This window comes from Mycteria americana (genome assembly GCF_035582795.1).
Source record: "Mycteria americana isolate JAX WOST 10 ecotype Jacksonville Zoo and Gardens chromosome W unlocalized genomic scaffold, USCA_MyAme_1.0 Scaffold_33, whole genome shotgun sequence".
Classification (NCBI taxonomy): Eukaryota; Metazoa; Chordata; class Aves; order Ciconiiformes; family Ciconiidae; genus Mycteria; species Mycteria americana.
Genome location: NW_027445439.1, coordinates 1746915 through 1770283, shown reverse-complemented (window position 1 = coordinate 1770283; position 23369 = coordinate 1746915). Strand labels below are relative to the sequence as shown.

Genomic DNA, 23369 nt, shown 5'->3' with positions numbered 1-23369 from the left:
CACTCTTTCTCAGGTGAAACCAAATGCTCATGCTCCACCACAGCTTCCTTACATAGATCAAAAGCTTGTTGGTGGCGAGGGCGCCACTGCCACGGTGCTGCTTTTCATACCAATTCCTGCAAGGGTCTCATTAAGAAAGCCAGGTGCGGGATAAAGGCCCACCAGAACCCTAACAAACCTAAAAAACTCTGTAACTGTGCCTTAGCTGCTGGTATGGGAAATGCTTGTATGGTACGTTGTACTTCTGGCAGAATTCACCTTTTGGCGCCTACCCAGAGCACACCAAGGTACACAACACTTTCTGTGGGCCCTTGGATTTTCTTCGGATTCACTGCCCATCCTCGCTCCTGTAGTGCCGCCAATGTAATATCCAGCACTTCTTGAACTACCTTTTCATCTGGTCCCAACACCATTATGTCGTCGATATAATGGTAGCATTAGACTCCGTGAGGAAGGGTGATTCGCTCTAAATCTGCCTACACCAACAAATGGCAGATGGTTGGAGGATGCTTGTACCCCTGTGGCAACATGGTAAATTTATATTGCCATGCCTGCCAAGTAAAAGCAAATTTATTCTGACTGTCAGGGTGAATATCAATAGAAAAGAATGTGTTTGCCGGATCGATTGCAGCGTGCCACGGCTGAGCAGCAGTGGTTATGTGCTCTAGCAATGTTACCATATCCAGCACTATTGATGTGAGTTCTGGGGTTACCTGGTTCAGAGCATGGTAATTGACTGTTGTGTGCCATGTTCTGTCTTTCTTCTTCACCGGCCAGATGGGACTATTAAACAGGCTCAATGCTGTCTGCACAATGCCAGCTTGCTGTAAAGCAACGATAGTCTTTTGAATTTCTTTTTCACCCCCCAGAATGCAGTATTGACGCAATGACATGGGTTGAATCAGGGTCAGCAACTTCACTGAGTCCCACTTTGGATGACCGCGCAAAATCGTCTCTGCAACTCAAAACGCCCGAATATATCAGGGGTGCCCAAATGCAAAAAGTCCATATTGTGTATCGACCTGATGGCCACACAGCACATCCATTCCCAATATATATTCACCAATTGGAGCCACAAGTACTGTAGCTATAAATGGGGATGCTTTACCTTATGTCAATTTTACTGTTACAACTCAAGCCGCAGTCCCCCGCCCCCCCAATCCTTGTATCAGGACTGTCCGTCTCTGCAAGTCCCAAGAAGCTGAATGCAAAATAGTTACTTCTGCCCCTGTCTCCAACAACGCCAGTACGTGCTGCGTTCCTCCCCACGGCCACTGAACTGTAAGCGGAATAAAGGGGCGTCAGTCCCCCTCACTCATTGTCACCGCTCCCACTGCGGAGGGCCCGCCTACAAGTCAATCCCATGCCGGCGGCAGGGACCATTCGACTGGGGCACTGGGCACTGCGGGAGTGGGTAACATTGCGTCATTTCTCACAGCCCCCCTTGCCCTTTCTGATCGGTGGCATGCTACACTGCCCTGCTGACAATTGTAGCCAAAGTTTATATAACTCTGGAGTTGGTAATCCATTAATTTCTTCCCAGGGCACCCCTGCCCATATAAGTTCAGCCCATATTGTATTCCGCGTCACTTTTCCTTTTCCCTTCTCTTGTCCAGCCTGGCCAGGTTCCCCTATTGTTCTCTTCCCTTTTGCTGCTCGCACCACTTTTGTACCCAATACAGAATCCAACTGCATCAGTGCCCCCACCAGTTCTCCCACCCATTCATCGGTGGCCATTACAATTGCCATTAGAGGCACTTCTAATTCTGTGGGGGCCAACCTAAGGAATGTTGTCTTAATTGATTTTGTGACTCGGACATCATCAGGAGCCTCAGCGCATCCCAACATTACCATATGAGCCATCCCCAACTGCCGTAGAGCATTTACACCCTCGTGGATTGTTTGCCATGGTTGAACAGTGGCTGCTAGCTCTCCAGTAGATGGATATACTGTATCAGCCACAGCCAGCAACCATTGATACAAAGAAGGAGCCTCAATGTCTTGACCACTGTTGTCCTGTATTCCCTGAATCTTCTGCAATGCCTGCCATATCTGCGAACTCCCATTTGCCGTAGCTCATCACAAAGGAGGAGCACAGTATTCCCTGCATTATCCCACACCCATATGAGCCATTCCAATAGACCCTCCCCAGGAGTCTGTTTGAAAGTGCTAACAAGATCTTGTAATTCTGCTGTTTTAAATGTCCACCACACCTCGGGCTGCATCCTTCCGCCTTCCACGCGCATTTCGCAGACGGGCTGCATCTGGCGGTTGTTAGTACCTCGCATAGAATTACCTTCAGACCACCCTTCCAACGAGGAGGAACTCCAAATATTTCCAGCCCAGGACTCCAGATCCCAAGTGGCTGTTGCTATAATAGCCCGTACCTGTGACACAGAGACTGGCCCTTTCCCGACCTTCACTCACTTTCTGTTTGCTACTCTGGCTGCTAAGACCTCACAAGCACGTGTTAACTGCTGCGTCTGTTCCGACTATACTCTGTGTGTCCACTGAATCCTGACATTCTTGCTCCTTACCTGAGAGCATCCTACATAGATGTAAGATCTCATCCAGGGTGCAGAGTGCAGTGAGGAACAACCATGATGCTTCAACTACCGCTTTCCTCTCTGCCCCTGGCCGGCAGCCCAGGCACAGCCAAGTTAACATTGCCTCAACTTGCTGCGGTGTTACTTCAGCCACTTTTTGCAATTCCAGCCAGTCTGCCGGAGCTGACCAGCCTGCCACCATTCGTGCAACTGAACCCCATCGTTCTGTCAGGGGCCATCCTGGTATGCACCCCAGGGACAGCTCAAGCTTCCCTGCCTCCTCCGCTTTCGACCAAAGCGGCATTGTACCTGATGGATCTTGCCAACTGCACCAAGTGTTACAAGCAAAAAGCAGGTGCGGATCCCTCAGGGATGAGGCACAACACTCAGCAAGTGAAAGCTTTATCTTTAATGAAAACGTAGCATTACCATGGTAGGAGCCCCAGCACACTGACACTAATCAAATGGGGACCTGACGCAGTAGAACCCTGCTCAGGAGTGAAGCTCAAGGGAAAGTATCACAGGGATAGATAATAAAACTTGCACTGATTAACATATCATACATATGCAATGTCCTGTTTTGCTCATTAGCAAACTCACTGATGTAATGCAGATGCTGTTGTCCGAATTCGGAGATCCACAGCTGGCCTTCATGTTGGCGGCCATGCAAGGGTATGTGCAGATGAGGGGGAAGCAAACTATCCCAGGTTACCATGACAACAAGATAAGATATGCTTGGGACTCTATATACTTGGATGGGGGAAGCAAACTACTTGGGTTACTGTAACAAAGTTTTCTTGCGCCCTACAATCTCTATACTCGTCCCGAGTACCCTGCCCCTGCTTCTACCTCTTGTACGCTTCCTTTTTATGTCTGAGTTCAGTCAGGAGCATCTTGCTCATCCATACAGGCCTCCTGCCACCTTTCCTTGCTTTCCTACTTGTTAGAATGGACCTTTCTTGAGTTTGGAGAATGTGATCCTTGAATATAAACCAGCTCTCCTGGACCCCTCTTCTCTCCAGGGCCATATCGCATGGGATTCTTCCAAGCAGATCTCTGAAGTGCTTGAAGTCTGCTTTTATTCCACTCTTTGTGATAGATGTGAATGCTGGGTTAATTTAGGCCTTTGAGACTGTTAGCTAGGCACTAAAGACAGATGCTGAAACTTTTTAAAGACTATTGAAACTGTCTGAATATAAATCTGTCTTGATGCTTTTATAAGAACCCATCAGTAGAGGGATTAACTATTTTGTTTAGTTGATTGATAATCACAAAACTAATAATATTTCACATGGAATTTGTAAACTATTTAGACAAATGTAAAATATTAGACATCAATAAATGTTGAAATCACTATTGGTAACATAGAAATAACTTTCGGCAAACATCAACACAAGTCTGGAAGTGTATTCATAACTGTGTAAGTGAAATTAAGATTGCTTAACACTAGAGTTTTGGGGGTTATTTTTGGTATGCTGTCGTGGTTTAGCCCCAGCCAGCAACTAAGCACCACACAGCCGCTCGCTCACTCCCCCCTGGTGGGATGGGGGAGAGAATCGGAAGAGCAAAAGTAAGAAAACTCGAGGGTTGAGATAAAGACAGTTTAATAGGTAAAGCAAAAGCTGTGCACGCAAGCAAAGCGAAGCAAGGAATTAATTCACTCCTTCCCATGGGCAGGCAGGTGTTCAGCCATCTCCAGGAAAGCAGGGCTCCATCACGCATAATGGTTACTTGGGAAGACAAACGCCATCACTCTGAACGTCCCCCCTTCCTTCTTCTTCCCCAGCTTTATATGCTGAGCATGACGTCATGTGGTATGGAATAGCCCTTTGGTCAGTTTGGATCAACTATCCTGGCTGCGTCCCCTCCCAGCTTCTTCTGCACCTGGCAGAGCATGGGAAGCTGAAAAGTCCTTGACTAGTGCAGCAACAACTAAAACATCTCTGTATTATCAACACTGTCTTCAGCACAAATCCAAAACATAGCTCCATACCAGCCACCTTAAAGAAAATTAACTCTATCTCAGCTGAAACCAGGACATATGCCTTTATGATGATGTGTCAAAATAGTTCCAACATTAATAGCTTTGTAATTCTTGCATTTGCTCTGTTTGCTCCTAATCTTTTAATTAGACATAAATCAAAAGCTTTTCCCTTACAACTGTGTACTTCTGAGTGTGTGTATGGTTACAGGAAATATACATTGGTGGTGATTTTATAAAATCTGGTTTATTTTATATGATGTAGTATGATTACATGACAAGTAAATGACTTGAACATTTGTTGGGTGGTAAGTCATAGAGTGCTGGTACTTTCTCACCAGAACAGACCTGTGGTTCAACTAACCCAGTACCCCGTCTGAGGTGATAGATGTTAACAGATGCCAGACAGGAATGTGCAAGAAATCCTGTGTTAAACATCTACTCATATGGGGAGTTTCTTCCTAAGTATTGTAGCTTTGTATCTTGAATCATCAGTGTTTAACTTCATAAATACATTAGTGTGGTGGGTTGACCCTGGTCAACACCCACCCAGCCTCAGAATCACAGAATCATATAGGTTGGAAAAGACCTTTAAGATCATCGAGTCCAACCATAAACCTAACACTGCCAACACCACCACTACACCATGTCTCTAAGCACCTCATCCAAACGTCCTTTAAATACCTCCAGGGATGGCGACTCAACCATTTCCCTGGGCAGCCTGTTCCAATGCTTGATAACCCTCTCGGTGAAGTAAAATTTCCTAATATCCAGTCTAAACCTACCCTGGCGCAACTTGAGGCCATTTCCTCTTGTCCTATCACTTGTTACTTGGGAGAAGAGACCGACACCCACCTCTCTACAACCTCCTTTCAGGTAGTTGTAGAGAGCGATAAGGTCTCACCTCAGCCTCCTTTTCTCCAGGCTAAACAACCCCAGTTCCCTCAGCCGCTCCTCATAAGACTTCTGCTCCAGACCCTTCACCAGCTTCGTTGCCCTTCTCTGCACACGCTCCAGCACCTCAATGTCTCTCTTGTAGTGGGGGGCCCAAAACGGAACACAGTATTCGAGGTGCGGCCTCACCAGTGCCGAGTACAGGGGCACGATCACTTCCCTAGTCCTGCTGGCCACACTATTTCTGATACAAGCCAGGATGCCATTGGCTTTTTTGGCTGCCTGGGCACACTGCTGGCTCATATTCAGGCAGCTGTCAACCAGCACCCCCAGGTCCTTCTCTGCCAGGCAGCTTTCCAGCCACTCTTCCCCAAGCCTGTAGCGTTGCATGGGGTTGCTGTGGCCCAAGTGCAGGACCTTGCACTTGGCCTTGTTAAACCCCATACAATTGACCTCGGCCCATCCATCCAGCCTGTCCAGGTCCCTCTGCAGAGCCTGCCTACCCTCCAGCAGATCAACACTCCCACACAACTTGCTGTCATCTGCAAACTTGCTGAGAGTGCACTCGATCCCTTCGTCCAGATCATTGATAAAGATGTTAAACAGAACTGGCCCCAACACCGAGCCCTAGGGGACACCACTTGTGACCGGCCGCCAACTGGAGTAAACTCCATTCACCACCACTCTTTGGGCCCGGCCGTCCAGCCAGTTCTTTACCCAGCAAAGAGTACACCTGTCCAATCCATGAGCAGCCAGTTTCTCCAGGAGAATGCCGTGGGAAACCGTGTCAAAGGCTTTACTGAAGTCTAGACAGACAACATCCACAGCCTTTCCCTCATCCACTAGGCGGGTCACCTTGTCATAGAAGGAGATCAGGTTGGTCAAGCAGGACCTGCCTTTCCTGAACCCATGCTGGCTGGGCTTGATCCCTTGGTTATTCTCTACATGCCGTGTTATAGCACTCAGGATGATCTGCTCCATCAGCTTCCCCGGTACCGAGGTCAGGCTGACAGGCCTGTAGTTCCCCGGGTCCTCCTTCCGGCCCTTCTTGAAGATGGGTGTCACATTCGCTAATCTCCAGTCAGCAGGGACCTCCCCAGTTAGCCAGGACTGCTGGTAAATGATGGAAAGGGGCTTGGTGAGCTCTTCTGCCAGCTCCTTCAACACTCTCGGGTGTATCTCATCAGGCCCCATAGACTTGTGAGTGTCTAAGTGGTGCAGCAGGTCACTCACCATTTCCCCCTGGATTATGGGGGCTCCATTCTGGTCCCCGTCCCTATCTTCCAACTCCAGGGGCTGGGTCCCCAGAGAACAGTCGGCCCTGCTATTAAAGACTGAGGCAAAGAAGGCATTAAGTACCTCAGCATTTTGTTGTCTTTTACAGCAGCAGCCAGACTGAGCTCTAACTCAGCTTTGGCCCTTCTAATTTTCTCCCTGCACAACCTCGCTACACCTTTGTAGTCCTCCTGAGTTGCCCGCCCCTTCTTCCAGAGGTCGTAGACTCTCCTCTTTCTCCTGAGTTCGAGCCAGAGCTCTCTAGTCAGCCAGGTGGGTCTTCTTCCCCACCGGCTCGTCTTTCGGCACCTGGGGACAGCCTGCTCTTGTGCCTTTAGGACTTCTTCCTTAAAGAATGTCCAGCCTTCCTGGACCCCTTTACCCATAAGAGCTGCCTCCCAGGGGACTCTCTCGACCAGTCTCCTAAACAGGCCGAAGTCCGCCCTCCGAAAGTCTAAGGTGGCAGTTTTGCTGACCCCCCTCGCCACTTCTCCACGTATCAAAAACTCTATCATTTCGTGATCACTCTGCCCAAGACGGCCTCCAACCATCACATCGCTCACAAGTCCTTCTCTGTTGGTGAACAAGAGGTCCAGCGGGGCACCTTCCCTAGTTGGCTCGCTCACCAGCTGTGTCAGGAAGTTATCTGCCACACACTCCAGGAACCTCCTGGACTGTTTCCTCTCTGCTGTATTGTATTTCCAGCAGACATCCGGCAGGTTGAAGTCCCCCACAAGAACAAGGGCTAGCGATCGTGAGGCTTCTCCCAGCTGCTCATAGAATAGTTCATCTGTCTCCTCATCCTGGTTGGGTGGTCTGTAACAGACTCCCACCACAATATCTGCCTTGTTGGCCTTCCCCCTGATTCTTACCCATAAACACTCCACCCTATCGTCACCATCATCGAGCTCTAAACTATCCAGACTCTCCCTGACATATAGGGCTACCCCACCACCTCTCCTGCCTCGCCTATCCCTCCTGAAGAGTTTATAGCCATCCATCGCCGCACTCCAGTTGTGCGAGTCACCCTACCACGTTTCCGTGATGGCCACCATATCGTAGTTTTCCTGATGTACAATGGCTTCCAACTCCTCCTGCTTGTTACCCATGCTGCGTGCATTGGTGTAGAGGCACTTCAGCTGGGCTGTCACCCGTGCCTCCTTCATATAAGAACACCCCTTGCGTGCTTTGAGGCGTTTCACTGGCGTTTCCCTCTTGGCTCCCGTTGCCTCAGTATCCCCTGGCTCAACTGTGTTCAACTTCAGCTGTGCCCCAGCGTACCCCACACATCTCGAGGACTCAGGCTGAGTGCCCTCGCTGGCAGCCGCTCCCTCTAACCGTGGCACATCGTCCCTCAGCTTCTCTCGGGCAAGCCTGATATTATCCCCCTCCCCCTTCGAGTCTAGTTTAAAGCTCTGTCAATGAGCCCTGCAAGTTCCTGAGCAAAGATTCTCTTTCCCCTTTGAGAAAGATGAATCCCATCAGACGCCAGCAAACCCGGTGCGGCGTAGGCCATCCCGTTGTCAAAAAAACCAAATCCGTGGTGATGACACCAGCCACGGAGCCATGCATTAATAGATTGGGCGTCTCTGTTCTTTCTTGTGTCACTGCCCACCACTGGAAGGAGAGAGGAGAAAATAACCTGTGCTCCTGAGTTCCTTACTAGCCGTCCCAAGGCCCTCAAGTCTCTTTTGATCACCCTAGGACTTCGTGTTGCAGCCTCATCGCCCCCCACATGGAAGAGCAGTAGGGGGTAATAGTCCGAGGGCCATACCAGGCTAGGGAGTACCCTCGTGACATCCTTCACGCGGGCCCCAGGGAGGCAGCAGACTTCCCTAAGAGGAGGGTCCGTCCGGCATATCGGACCCTCGGTTCCCTTCAGAAAGGAGTCACCCACAACTATAACCCTTCCTTTCTTCCTCGTGGAGGTGGTGGTAAGATGAGAGGTACGTTCTTCTGCGCTGGGCGACACCTCTGGTGTAGATAGACTGTCATCCCCATCCTCCACTGACTGGCCTTCCACCTCCAGGGCCTCATACCTGTTGTGTAGAGGCACCTGGGGGGGCAAGGCGGGCAGGGAGGGCCTTCGCCTGCTGCCACGAGCGCAGACTCGCCTCCATTCACTTTCCTCCTCTGAGCTGCTGCCTTCAGCCCGGTGTGGGGGGGATAGAGGATCCCCTTGATTGTGGGTTCTTACTGGCGGCTGCTGCTGCTTCTGTTCCTGTCTCAGGGGAGGCAGAGCCTGGCACCACCAGTCGATCTCTTTCTCAGCCTCCCTGATGCTCCTTAACCTTTCCACCTCCTCCCGTAGCTCTGCCACCATGCAGAGCAAGTCATCCACCTGGTCGCACCTCACGCAACCTTCCGCATGGCTGCCATGTGTGAACAGCGAGATGCCCAGGCACTCCCTGCAGCCCGAGACCTGGGTGGCCGCATGTTTTCCCGGCAGCTCCGTCTGGGTAGCTGCATCCACTCTGGCGAGCACGGAGGGCATCGCTTTCTGACGAGTGAATACCATAGTTGAGTTCCTTCTGGAAGGATGGGGACTACCGAATGAACTCAGTTCTCACAGTTCCTCTTGAGCTAGTAGGTGACTTCACCTTCCCTACACGCCCTGCCTGCGCCAACTGCCGCGCCACGCCCTGTTTGCCCGTCCTGGTCTCTCGCGCTCCCTGGGAGCTGCTCTTGTACGGGAAGGGGATTTCCGCCGTCACTCTCGTCCCCGCCCACGCTGAGTCAGAGCTGGGCCCTCATCAGGAGCTCCCGCCTTCCTGCTCAGGGGCCGGGGGGGGGTGGCTGTGTTGCCGTGAAAAGCCGAAATCAGAACTCAATAGTCGGGATGACTATTAAGCAGGTATTCTTTATTGCAGCGCTGGGCAGCACTGGGGATCGCTCCTCCACAAGTGCTCCGACAAACAAGCAAAATCACAGAGGTTATATGTTGCAAAATATACATATTCATAAGATTAATTTATATAAACATGAGATTTCTTGGAACTCATTAATATATGTAAATGTCCCTGACGCATGCGTACTTAAGTCCTTAGGTGGTCGTTTGGGATCCTCTGGTGGTCGTTGGAGGAAGTCAGTAGTCTTCATCACTCTGACCGCTGACTGAACTTTGTCTTTACGCATGCTCAGTCCATCTTTGTCTTGCTCATACTTTCCTTGCATATCCAAAATCAGGTGGTTCTTGTGTAGTTTCTCCTTATCAGCCCTTTCCAGGGACACAGGGCCTGAAGAATTCCTTTTTATCTATCTTCATTGCAACTATCTCCGCTAACCAAGAATTTAACACAGGCAAAGCATTCTTACTCTAATGATTAAGTCAAATAAAGAAAGCTCGTTAGCAATTCTGCTATCTAAGCTTACTGGCAAGCTAGGCCAAATTATCTGGGAAAGGGAGACTAAAAGGAAACATTGAGCAACCAAGATATTTACAGCATTTCTTTTTGTCTTTGGGGATTTTAGCTCTTTTCAGCTGCGCCCTCCCTTTTTTTTTTTTCCTCCCTTCCCTGCGCGGTTTTGCCACGGTTTCGCCGATCCAGCAGCAGTCCCCCGACGCGGTCCTCTGTCTCAGAGCTGCTCGCCTCGGAGGCTTCGCTGAAAATGTGAGCCTCTTGCTCACTCCCCTCTCCCACAGGACAGGGAGAAAATAGAGGGATCAAGATAATGACAGTTTAATAAGGAAAGCCAAAGCTGTGTGCGCAAGCAAAGCAAAAAGAGGAATTAATTCGCTACTTCCCATCAGCAGGCAGATGTTTAGCCACTTCCTGGGAAGCAGGGCCTCAGCACACATAACTGTTGCTTGGGAAGACAAATGCCATAACTGCGAATGTCCCCAATTCCTCCTCCTTTCCCTGAGCATTTATTGCTGAGCATGATGTCATATGGTATGGAATATCCCTTTGGTCAGTTTGGGTCAGCTGTCTTGGCTATGTCCCCTCCCAACCTCTTGCGCGCCCCCAGCCTAGTCCCTGTGTATGTGTGTGTGAGGGGGGGAAGAGAGAAAGTCTTGAGGCTGTGCAAGCACTGTTTAGCAATAGCCAAAACACTGGTGTGTTATCAACACTGTTTTAGCTACAAATACAAAACACAGCACCATGCAGGCTGCTATGAAGAAAGTTAACTCCATCTCAGTACAATTAGTTAGGATTAAAAATTAGTTAATGGGAGATGATCTAATTCAGTTTGTAATATGCACTTTCCTCTTATGTGATACAGAACAGATCTGAGAAATTCCTAAATACATTTTTCTAAGGGTTTGTTAATTGTTTGCTCTTCTTAATTTTAATTTCTCATTTAAGGTGGTAATTTGAGTCCTCTCATTTCTTCTTCATGTATCTCAGGAGTTGTACTGGGTTTACGTGGCAAGGTTTTGGTAGCAGGGGGGCTACAGGGGTGGCCTCTGTGAGAAGAGATCAGGAACTGCCCCCATGTCGGACAGAGACAGTTTCAGATTGCTCCAAAACAGACCCACCACTGGCCAAAGTCGAGCCAATCAGTGAAGCTGGTGGCACCTCTGTGATAACATATTTAAGAAAGGGTAAAAAATGCTGCACAGCAGCTGTGAAAGAGAGGAGTGAGGAAATGCAAGAGAAACAACCCTGCAGACACCAAGGTCAGTGAAGAAGGATGGGGAGGAGGTGCTCCAGGTGCAGGAACAGAAATTCCCCTGCAGCCTGTGGAGAAGACCATGGTGAGGCAGGCTGTCCCCCTGCAGCCCATGGAGGTTAACGGTGGAGCAGATATCCACCCTGCAGCCCGTGGGGGACCCACACTGGAGCAGAGGAAGAGCATGAGTAGGAAGGAGTGGCAGAGATGAAACATTATGAACTGACCACAACCCCCATTCTCCATCCCCCTGCACTGCTCAGGACAGCAGGGAGGAGGTAGACCTGGGAAAAAGGGGGGATGGGAGAAAGGTGGTTTTAGTTTTGTTCTTATTTCTCATTATCCTACTCTGTTATTAATTGGCAATAAATTAAATTAATTTCCCCAAGTCGAGTCTGTTTTGCCTGTGATGGTAATTGCTGAGTGATCCTCCCTGTCCTTATCTCGACCCACAGCTTTTTCATCTTATTTTCTCCCCCTGTCCTGTTGAGGAGGGGGAGCGAGAGAGCAGCTTTGTGGGCACCTGGCGGCCAGCCAAGGTTAACAGTAGTTTGCGGGTTTTTTTAATAATTGTTTTCTCTTTTCCTCTCTAAACAAAACATCTCAACTCAAATGGGAATTGCTCAGAACTTCCTATTTCAGATGTTACTTTAAAGAGAAAGGATAATGATAACTTAAGAGTGTTTTGAATGATAAATCAATGTTCACTTTGCAGATTAAAAAAAGCATGTTGGGAAGCACATCAGTTTGTCTCCAAGGTCTAGGTCAGTCAGTATCTCTAGTCTAATCAAACTGGCATCTTCATAATGTACCATTTTGCTGCTAGCTTCTTCTTGTCTTTCTAAATAGTTACAAGTATATCTGGCATTGCTTCTTCTAATATAGCATTTTAAGGTATTTCACTGTTATGGCTTAGCTATCTTTAAAAATGCCGATGTATCCCAATTCTTTGACCCTTCTGTGAGCAAAGGACAATGCGTAGCTTGAGTTGTGTATGGCTCAAGCCCACAAGATGCAGGCTAAACTGAAATCTGATGCTGAAAACGTATGAACCTTCAAAATTTCATTGCCTGTCAGAGATTAATCTTGTGCTGGAACTTCTATGTCAGGACCTCTGCATGTGTAGTGAATCTGTTCTCTTGTTTTAACAGCTGCATGTTGGCAATATGGGTCAGGCCTTCTGGAGAAATCTCTTATTGTGGCTTGCATCTTATTTTGAAGTTGAAGTGACTAATGCCCTGGAAAAAGTTGCCTCTGTACCTCTACTTCCTGTAATAGATTCCAGTGTCTATTCTTTAAACAACTACTGAGTTTTCTGGTGTGCTTCTTGCAAGTTCTGTAAAACTGTCACCAGGTTTATTTGCTGCTTAGGTGTAATCAGGGAATTCTATTAGATGTATATTTTTCCTTTACCAAAAAATATCTGATTTTTATTTCCCATTCATTAAATGGATGTTTGTCTAGATGTGTGTATTATCTTTGCTATCCTCTGTTTCTCTGACAAAAATGGCTTTAATTAGGCTACCTATTTTGTAGCTTTTTTTTTTCTTTATTCTATAGTTATTTTGCGTCTTATTATATTTTGTCCTACCTGAGCTCTTACTGGTTGATGCTTCATTTGGCATTGCTTGACTACGCTATAGTGGGGGAAAAAATATCCAATGTTCTCCAGAGGAGAAATTATTTCTTTATTTCAGTTTTTACCATAATACCTTTAGCTTCTCATCCTGGTTAATGCTTGGATTCACTCCTTGGTAATCCATGCACACCCATAGTTTTGGCTGAATTCCTGCCTAGTCAAATAACTAGAGTTATATTTAATTTTTGTGCCTGGGTGTTTTCCATTTTAGGTATACTTTTAGCCTTCCTAACTAGTTTTACCTATTAAAAATTATGCTTTCCATTGCCTTCAGAAGGGTTCACTTCCTTCTTGGCTAGTGGTTCAAACAACAGTTTAAGCCAGCTCCTAAATATTTCTGAAGAATGGCCATAAATAGCTGTTCTCCTGTGCTATAGAAATGTGTTTAGTTCATACAGTTTTTTAAATTGGAGATATCATTTGCTATATTGAAACTGCTAAATATGTGGCTGCTCTTCAGTTGCATGGAAACCTAGCTATAAAATAAGGTTTAGAAAAGAAGTAATCGAGTTCCCTGGTATAGGTTCTGATCTATCTCATATACTGTGCAAACAAATCATGTTTTCATTCCTCTTTGACAGCTAGTTACTAGGTTAATGAAATCTCAAACGCCATAAAACAAATTTGGGTTCTGCATCTTTTACTACTTAGCCCTAAGACCTAGAAGTCTTCAGTTACTCTTATATATCACACAGTGTAGATTTTACAGTGCTTGAAAGAAAATGCACTTCAGTAGTTTATAATGGAATGTAAATTTCAATGCTGATATCTTTCACATTAGTTTGAAAGTTTAGCTTCTGATAGTTCTTTATGATTAGTTTACCACTTAGTCTATTTACCTTAATCCTTTCCTATGTTTAACAAACTTAGGGTTCAGGCTACCATCTTGTCATATTCCTGTCTGAAGCTTTGCATACTGTGAAAAATATTTCACTATTCAAATTCTGAAATGTATTCCAAAACAAACTCAGTTAAAATAAGTATTTGTGAGCCATGCCTACTCAGTCAGTTTACTGGAGAGCAAGGTTATCTGGTAACAGAGTGTACTCTGGTAATCTGCAGTGTGGGAACCAAATGTAACAGATTGTAAACCAGTTTAATCTCCTGTTTTAATTAAATCTAATGCTGTCACCTTATGCTATCAGTGCAATTTTTATTTCGATATATATGTATAAGCAGGCAGTTTCTTTATCATATTTAAAACTGCCCGCATAAGGGTATTTTTGGGGATCAGAATGTATCTGCTTCCTGGGTAACTTATCCTCTCTTTTATTTTAAACAAAAGGAATGAAAAATGTTGCATATATTCTGAGGATAAACAGGACATAAATCTAAGTATTCAATTGCAATTAGGGGGAGGGAAAGTTTAGGAAGCTTGAATCTTAATCCTTGGCTGTATATTTATGAGAATTATATGTTTGAGAGTTAAAAGTTATTTAGTTTCCTAGCACAGTTTGAAGTGACTTAAAAATTTTTGTTACTCTTCTTTTTGAGAAGCAGAAAGATAATATATATTTAAAAGGTAGCAGTATATGCGTTATTTAAAGCATGCATTTTGTAGTCTGTTTCTGTTTAATCTACTAGTGATGGGCAATGATGCAAAAAAAAAAAGCTATTTAATTTTTAAATTCTGAATGCCTTCCTTTTAATGGTGGTTGTAGCATCCTTTAATTTGGAAAGGGGGGGAAGCTCTGTATTTCACATTTCCAAGTACAACAGGGTGTAGCTCTCCTGATGGGACAAGAAGTTTAGTTTGTCATGTTTTCTTTATTTAATTTGATTTTTAATGTTTAAGAAACCTGGTTTATTTTACTTTTCAGCTCCCTTTTTCAGATACGGATTCAAAATCATGCTCTAACCGTGAGGAGATGTGAGGCTGACACTTAGTGTGGTTAACCCAAATTTGTCAAATCAGACCTATTTATTCCTTTTGATTTTGCACTTTACCAATTACAGGAGGATCATCTCTCTTCACTTTCAGATGTGTTAATTACTAGCTTGACTGAAATTACTTAGATGAGTAAAATAGGATTTGGTCTTAAATCTGCATCCCTTGGTGTAAGTGGCAAGGGTGGCGGGCTGCAGGGGTGTGGCCTCTGTGGGAAGAGGTCAGGGACTTCCCTGTGCTGGACATAGCTGGCTTGGCAATGGACCCACCACAGGCCAAAGCTGAGCCCATCAGCAAAGTTTGTGGCACCTCTGTGAAAGCATATTTAAGAAAGGGCAGAAAACACTGGACAGAGAGAGGAGGAGGGAACAAAAAGAGTGAGAAACAACAGAGGCAACACCAAGGTCAGAGAAAGGAGGAGGCGCTCCATGGTACTGAAGCAGATATTCCCTGCAGCCACTTTGAAACCTTGACATGTAAAATAGTGTAGATTTCAATTATTTCACCATTCATTTTTATAATCTTTTAAAAGTTTAGTACTCATTCAAAATATATGCATAAGTATACAAGAGCCTGAAGCTATCTACATAAGCATATATTTAAGGTGAATTATAGTTACTCATTTATTCCAAAACTACTTTTACCTCATCAGTACATCTGAGTTGCTATGTAATGTGTGGGTGATTTTTTTTTTTTTTTTACAGATACCAAAGATGATGACTAGAAAGATTAAGCTTTGGGACATTAATGCCCATATAACCTGTCATTTATGCAACGGATACCTGATTGATGCCACCACTGTAACAGAATGCTTACATACTTGTAAGTAGGAATATAATGCTGTAAGCTAAAATTGTTTTTTTATTGATGTGCTAGATGTTTTAACAGTTTTAGTTGGAAGTTTAAAGTTTTACTGTGTATCAGCCAGAATAATGCAAGCTTTGCTATGCACTTATAATTTTTCAGCAAAAAATATATTGTTTTGTGAGACAAATAAGGAGAACAAACTTGAAACCATATATAGTAAATGCTATTGTATATGTTTAGGAATGTAGTTTTTCTGCTGAATATTAGAAGAAATGTGGCATGCTTTACAGAGATGATATGATGTTTCAGATTTGCCAGAGATAATTTTTTCCACTACATTTGAGTTCTAGATGCTGTTCACCAGCTTTAATGTATTTGCTTTTCTTGTTTTTCTTCCCATTCCTTTTTTTATCTCATTCTTGAGCCCTTTCTCCATGTGCTCCAAATCTCAAGTTCCTTGGTGTTCTGTTTGGAGTAAAGCATTTAGAACCCTAATCTAGGCTTTTGCTTTGTTTTGTACAAAATTCTGTAATGCTGCCATTAACTATTAAAATTGGTCTTGCTAGAGGGTCACCTTTTCATTGTTCTAAAATGTATTTATTTATTTATTTATTTGCAACCCTGAAACATGCACTGCAAGCAGGTGTGCTCAGTTCACATAGGCCATGCCATTTCTCAGGAATGCATTTTTAGAGCAAACCTCTGGGGTGTCTTGTGGAATGTCCCTTATTATAAATTTGTTTTCAGAAAGTTTTGTTACTTTTGGTTTCATCCTTAGACTTATGGTATTAATTCTGAGGGGAGACATAGCCTCATATTATAGGTGGAAGGGTGGGGAGCAGCTTTTTAAAGAACAGCTTTTTAAAGAAAGCTAAAGTGAGTTTTCCCACTTTGTTTCTTCATTTGTACCTTTTTAGTTTGTCTGTGACAAACTGAGCTGACCTGTGCTGAGTTTAGTTTAGGAGGGGTTGGTATCTCCTCATTCAAAACTGGAGGATCTACTGATGGCAAGTGAGAAGTTAGTGGTTTTAGAAGATGGGTTTGGTTCTTTTGTTTACTTGGTTCAAACAGGTTATGGCCTCACCCTTGCAACTGGATCTGCTAGTATATACCACTGGAGCAGACTGTAATGCAAGATATGGGCTTAGTGGGCAAAACTACTAGGATTGGTCCAATAATAACCTCTAAAAGCAACAGTAATTTCATCTTAAATATGTAAATACAATATATAAGCAGGGCAAATGTAATTACTTTTTTGGCTTTAACTGGTGTTTATTCAAACATACCATCATGTCTGATAGGTAGATGGCACTACAGCTACAGTTCTCTTGCCTTATACCATAAGGGCTGTTGTAAGGCTGCCTAAGATTAAAGCAATCACTGTTTAAGGAAAAGATGTTTAACTTTTTTTAATAATCACAAATATATATATAATTCAGGTAACTTGAGCTTTTTTAATTTCTGAAGTTTGAGCTGGAGTTCATTTAGAACTTCAGGTCAGGAAAACACTTAATAGTGTAATGTATTATTATTAGTGAAAAAACAGTAGTACTGGTTAAAATGAGGGAATTGTTTTTCTTTGAATCAAATATATGGTTGTGTATAGACTTGGAAACAGTTCCAAAAGCATGCTGCTCTGTAATATCCATTTTAACAGTTTTTACCTGTATACTAAAGACCTTTCCTAATTTAATTTTCTGATTAAAGTCTAACTGTAGTGTATTTTGTGAAAGTGAAAAGTTAAATTGCATTTGAATAAAATTATTCAATGCATCTGACTTGAGGAAAAAAAATTTACTCTTTTGCCAAAGGTTTATTATCATAACACATTTTTCTTCTACATGCATCGATGATAAACAGCAAATTGGCTAGGTATCTTAATGGCATGCAGTGTCCGTAACATCCTTCGTGAAAGCTGAAAAGTACAAGTAAATATGTGACTGACCTATTTGAAATGCTGTTCTAGTAACCGGGAATGGGACTGTATTCCAAATTTCAGCATGTTTTGTTACAAAGACTCCAACTAGACATAATTTTCTTACCATAGCTACAATGCATCACTTCTCAAAATTGAGAACAGTCACGAAAAATGTTCATTAAAAATGTTCTCTTCACCAGGCTGAAAAACTCCAACTCTCTCAGCCTTTCTTCTTAGGAGAGGAGTTCCAGCCCTCTGATCATTTTCATGGCCCTCCTCTGGACCCGCTCTAACAGGTCCATATCTTTCTTGTGCTGGGGACCCCAGAGCTGGATGCAGTACTCCAGGTGGGGTCTCACCAGAGCAGAGTAGAGGGGCAGAATCACCTCCCTCAACCCGCTAGCCACACTTCTTCTGATGCAGCCCAAGATACGATTGGCTTTCTGGGCTGCAAGCACACATTGGAAGCTCATGTCCAATTTTTCATCTACCACTATATCCCCAAGTCCTTCTCTGCAGGGCTGCTCTCAATCCCTTCATCCCCCAGTCTGTATTGATACTGGGGATTGCCCCAACCCAGGTGCAGGACCTTGCACTTGGCCTTGTTGAACTTCATGAGGTTTGCGGGGGCCCGCTCCTCAAGCCTGTCAAGGTCCCTCTGGATGGCAGCCCTTCCCTCTAGGGAATCAACTGCATCACTCAGCTTGGTGTCATCTGCAAACTTGCTGAGGATGCACTCAATCCCACTGTCTATGTTGTTGATGAAGATATTACATAGTATTAGTCCCAGCACGGACCCCTGACGGACACCACTCGTTGCTGGTTTCCACTTGGACATTGAGTTGTTGACTAGAACTCTTTGGACGTGGAAATCCAGCCAATTCCTTATCCATCTAACAGTCCATCCATCAAACCCATATCTCTCCAGTTTAGAGGCAAGAATGTTGTGGGGGACTGTATCAAAGGCCTTACAGAAGTCCAGGTAGATGACATCCGTAGCTCTTCCCTTGTCCACTGATGCAGTCCCTCCATCGTAGAAGGCCTCTAGATTAGTCAGGCACAATTTGCCCTTGGTGAAGCCATGTTGGCTGCCTCTAATCACCTCCCTGCCTTCCATATGGTTCAACATGTCTTCCAGGAGGATCTGCTACATGATCTTATTGGGCACGGAGGTGAGGCTGACTGGTCGGTAGTTCCTAGGGTCCTCCTTTTTACCCTTTTTAAAAACGGGTGTGATGTTTCCCTTTTTCCAGTCACTGGGGACTTCGCCTGACTGCCATGACTTTTCAGATATGATGGAGTGTGGCTTGGCAACTACATCTGCCAGTTCCCTCAGGACCCTGGGGTGCATCTCCTCGAGTCCAATGGACTTGTGTATCTTCAGGTTCCTCAGGTGGTCTCGAACCTGAACTTCTCCTACGAAGGGAGGGACTTCGTTCCCCCAGTCCCTGCCTTGAGGTTCGGGGACTTGAGAGATGTGGGAAGAGAGATTACCACTGAAAACTGGGGAAACAAAATTGTTGAGTACCTCAGCCTTCTCCATGTTGGTTGTCACCAGTTCTCCTGTCTTATTTATCAGGGTGCTTACATTTTCTTTAATCTTCCTTTTCTGGCCGACTTACCTGTAAAAGCCCTTCTTATTCTTCGCATCCCTTGCCAAATTCAGCTCCAACTGCGCCTTAGCTTTCCTGATCCCATCCCTATGTATCTGGGCAGTGTCCTTATATTCTTCCCAGGATACACGTCCCTGGTTCCACTGCCTATGCATTTCCTTCTTACACTTCAGTTTGACCAGGAGGTCCTTACTCAGCCATGCTGGTCTCCTGCCTTCCTTGCCTGATTTCTTTCACATGGGAATCAAGAGCTCTTGCTCTCTCAGAAAAATGTCCTTGAAGAGCTGCCAGCTATGTTCAGCTCCTTTGTCCCTGAGGGCAGTTTCCCAGGAGGTCACATCCACTAGTTCCTTAAACAACTGAATGTTTGCTTTCCTAAAATTAAGGGTCCTGACTCTACTCTTCACTTGGCCCGTAGCTCTCAAGGTTGTGAATCCCACCAGGGCATGATCACTGCAGCCCAGGCTGCCACCAGTCTTGACCTCTCCAATTAGTTGACCTGTGTTGGTGAGCAAGAGGTCCAGTAACCCTTCTCCTCTGGTTGGGCTGTCTATCACCTGGATTAAGAAATTATCCTCGACACACTCCAAGAGTCTCCTGGACTGCTAGCATCTTGCTGTGCTGCTTTTCCAGCAGATGTCAGGGTGATTGAAGTCCCCCAGCAGGATCAGGGCCTGTGATTGTGATGTTTCCTGTAGTTGAAGTAAGAACGCTTCATCCACAGGCTCCCCTTGGTTGGGCAGCCTGTAGTAAACACCAACCACGAGGCTTCCTTTGTTGGCTTGGCCCCTAATTTTAACCCATAAGCTCTCAACCTGTTCATCGCTGTTTTTCAAAGACAGGTCTGCACAGTCAGTACATTCTTTTACATAGAGGGCAACCACTGTCGTGGTTTAACTTCAGTTGGCAACTAAGCACCACACAGCTGCTCGTTCACCCTCCCCCCCTCGTGGGATGGGGGAGAAAATCTGAAGAGCAAAAGTAAGAAAACTCATGGGTTGAGATAAGAACAGTTTAATAATTGAAAATAATAATAATAATACTGATGATGCTGATGCTGATGATAATAAAGTGTAATGAAAAGGAAAACAAGAAGAGAGCGAGAGAGAGGAACAAAACTCAGGGAAAAAACCCAAGTCATACAGCCACTCACCACCCACCAACTGACGCCCAGCCAGTCCCCGAGCAGCGATCGCTGCCCCCCGGCCAGCTCCCCCCAGTTTATATACTGATCATGACATCATATGGTATGGAATAGCCCTTTGGCCAGTTTGGATCAACTATCCTGGCTGTGCCCCCTCCCAGCTTCTTGTGCACCTGGCAGAGCATGGGAAGCTGAAAAGTCCTTGACTAATGTAAACATTACTTAGCAACAACTAAAACATCAGTGTGTTATCAATATTATTCTCATACTAAAATCCAAAACACAGCACTATACCAGCTACTAGGAAGAAAATTAACTCTATCCCAGCCGAAACCAGGACAGTATCCACCCCTTCTTCTATACCATCTACATCATGCCCAGGTTCTACCCTTTCCAATACATTCCAATTAATCACCACCACTTTCCCTGTCTTTTGATATATACACACAGATCTCATTCCCTTGGTCTATGGGCCATCCCGCTAAAATGTCCGTTGAGTTCATTTAGTCCATGAGTTTGGGCTCCATCTGTTATAACAGTCCTTCAGAGCAGGAGAGATGGTGTGTGGTGTTGGATTGTTGCATGCTGAAGCCAGTTCTGGTTCCATCACTGCTGCACTTTCCTTGGTTTCATCAAAGTTCATTCTTCATTAATCTGGGTGATTCTTACTGTAATACTGTTGATAAGATATATAACAACCATAAAAGTGATTACATACAGTAAGTATTCTACAGTAATTAACATCATAACATAACATCAATAAACAATAGTTTATTGGCTGTTCTCACCCAAAATCAAATCCCCTTGAGGTACACATCAGACTTCCCCATCTTTTCGCATGACCCACCAAGGGCACCCAGGTCCTTGAGCAAAAGCAATCCCACGAATGGGCTTGCCTTTACCCAAGGCAGGAGTAACCCAGATTGCCTTCCCCAGCATATTTTTTACATGCACTACAGGGACTTGATCCCCTTCTACAGTACATAGAAGTTTTGATTGGGCAGGGCCAGCTCGATTGGCAGATCCCCTAGTGTTGACTAACCAGGTGGCCTTTGCTAAATGTGTACCCCAATGTTTGAATGTCCCAGCACCCATTGCTCGCAGTGTAGTCTTTAACAGTCCATTGTATCTTTTGATTTTCCCAGAGGCTGGTGTGTGATAGGGGATGTGATATACCCACTCAATGCTGTGCTCTTTGGCCCAGGTGTCTATGAGGTTGTTTTGGAAATGAGTCCCACTGTCTGACTCAATTCTTTCTGGGGTGCCACGTCGCCATAGGACTTGCTTTTCAAGGCCCAGGATAGTGTTCCGGGAGGCGGCATGGGGCACAGGATATGTTTCCAGCCATCCGGTGGTTGCTTCCACCATTGTAAGCACATGGTGCTTGCCTTGGTGGGTTTGTGGGAGTGTGATATAATGTCTTCCAGGCCTCCCCATATTTTTCTCGTTCAGCAATGTCTAAAGCCAGCTGGATATCTTTTACTTCTCTAATTGGCTGGATTCACCTTCTCCCTCAGCAGTTTCTACAACTTGTCTTATAGGACCCATACAGCAGCCTTCCACCTCCGATGCTTTCCCACAAGACAGGACCCATCAGTGAACAGGGCATATTGCTTCTCATTTTCTGGTAGTTTATTGTACAGTGGGGCCTCCTCAGCACGCGTCACCTCCTCCTCTGGTGATATTCCGAAATCTTTGCCTTCTGGCTAGTCCATGACCACTTCCAAGATTCCTGGGCAACTGGGGTTTCCTATCCGAGCCCGTTGTGTGATCAGTGCAACCCACTTACTCCACGTAGCATCAGTTGCATGATGTGTACAGGGGACCCTCCCTTTGAACATCCAGCCCAGCACCGACAGCCGGGGTGCCAGGAGGAGCTGTGCTTCAGTACCAACCACTTCCAAAGCAGCTCGAACCACTTCATATGCTGCCAATATCTCTTTTTCAGTGGGAGTATAGCAGGCCTCGGATCCTCTGTATCCCTGACTCCAAAACCCTAAGGGTCGACCTCGAGTCTCCCCTGGTGCTTTCTGCCAGATGATCCAGGTAGGGCCATTCTCCCTGGCTGCGGTGTAGAGCACATTCTTTACATCTTGCCCTGCCTGGACTGGCCCAAGGGCTACTGCATGAATTATCTCCCATTTAATTTGGTCAAAGGCTTGTTGTTGCTCAGGGCCCCATTTGAAATCATTCTTCTTCTGGGTAACTTGATAGAGAGGGCATACGATCAGACTGTAGTTTGGAATATGCCTTCTCCAAAAACCCACAACGCCTAAGAAAGCTTGTGTTTCCTTTTTGCTAGTTGGTGGAGACATGGCTGTTATTTTGTTAATCACATCCATTAGGAACTGACGACATCCATCTTGCCATTTTATTCCTAAAAACTGGATCTCCTGTGCAGGTCCCTTGACCTTTACTTTGTTTTATGGCAAAGCCGGCTTTCAGGAGGATCTGGACTATTTTCTTCCCTTTCTCAAAAACTTCTGCTGTATTGCCCCACACGATGATGTCATCAATATATTGCAGATGTTCTGGAGCTTCACCCTGTTCCAGTGCAGTCTGGATGAGCCCTTGGCAAATGGTAGGGCTGTGTTTCCACCCCTGGGGCAGTCAATTCCAAGTGTACTGGACGCCCCTCCAAGTGAAAGCAAACTGTGGCCTGCACTCTGCTGCCAAAGGGATTGAGAAAAATGCATTAGCGATATCAGTTGTGGCATACCACTTGGCTGCTTTTGACTCCAGTTCATATTGAAGTTCCAGCGTGTCCGGCACGGCAGCACTCAGCGGCAGCGTGTCTTCATTCAGGCCACGATAGTCTACTGTTAGTCTCCACTCTCCATTAGACTTTCTCACTGGCCATATAGGACTGTGTAAAAGGTGAGCGAGTCTTGCTGATCACTCCTTGGCTCTCCAGTCAATGAATGAGCTTATGGATGGGAATCAGGGAGTCTCGGTTGGCACGATATTGCTGCTGGTGCACTGTTGTGGTAGCGATTGGCACCTGTTGTTCTTCAACCCTCAGCAACCCCACAACAGAAAGGTCCTCGAAA

The 23369-nt window shown here is 45.6% G+C and overlaps 1 protein-coding gene and 1 long non-coding RNA gene across 9 annotated transcripts in view; both read left to right on the top strand.

Moving 5' to 3' along the window:
* The window catches only part of LOC142403090 (uncharacterized), a 171493-nt gene that overhangs the window by 3082 nt on the left and 145042 nt on the right, over positions 1–23369 (top strand). The gene's annotated exons all lie outside the window — the stretch shown is intronic.
* Positions 1–23369, top strand: part of LOC142403083 (polycomb group RING finger protein 3-like) — a 175151-nt gene that overhangs the window by 75452 nt on the left and 76330 nt on the right. For all 8 annotated transcript variants that reach the window (XM_075489248.1, XM_075489250.1, XM_075489247.1 and 5 more), the window contains one exon: positions 15542–15659. In XM_075489248.1, the coding sequence (XP_075345363.1) occupies positions 15551–15659 (109 nt within the window). In that variant the 5' untranslated portion in view covers positions 15542–15550. The remainder of the gene's footprint in view (positions 1–15541; positions 15660–23369) is intronic.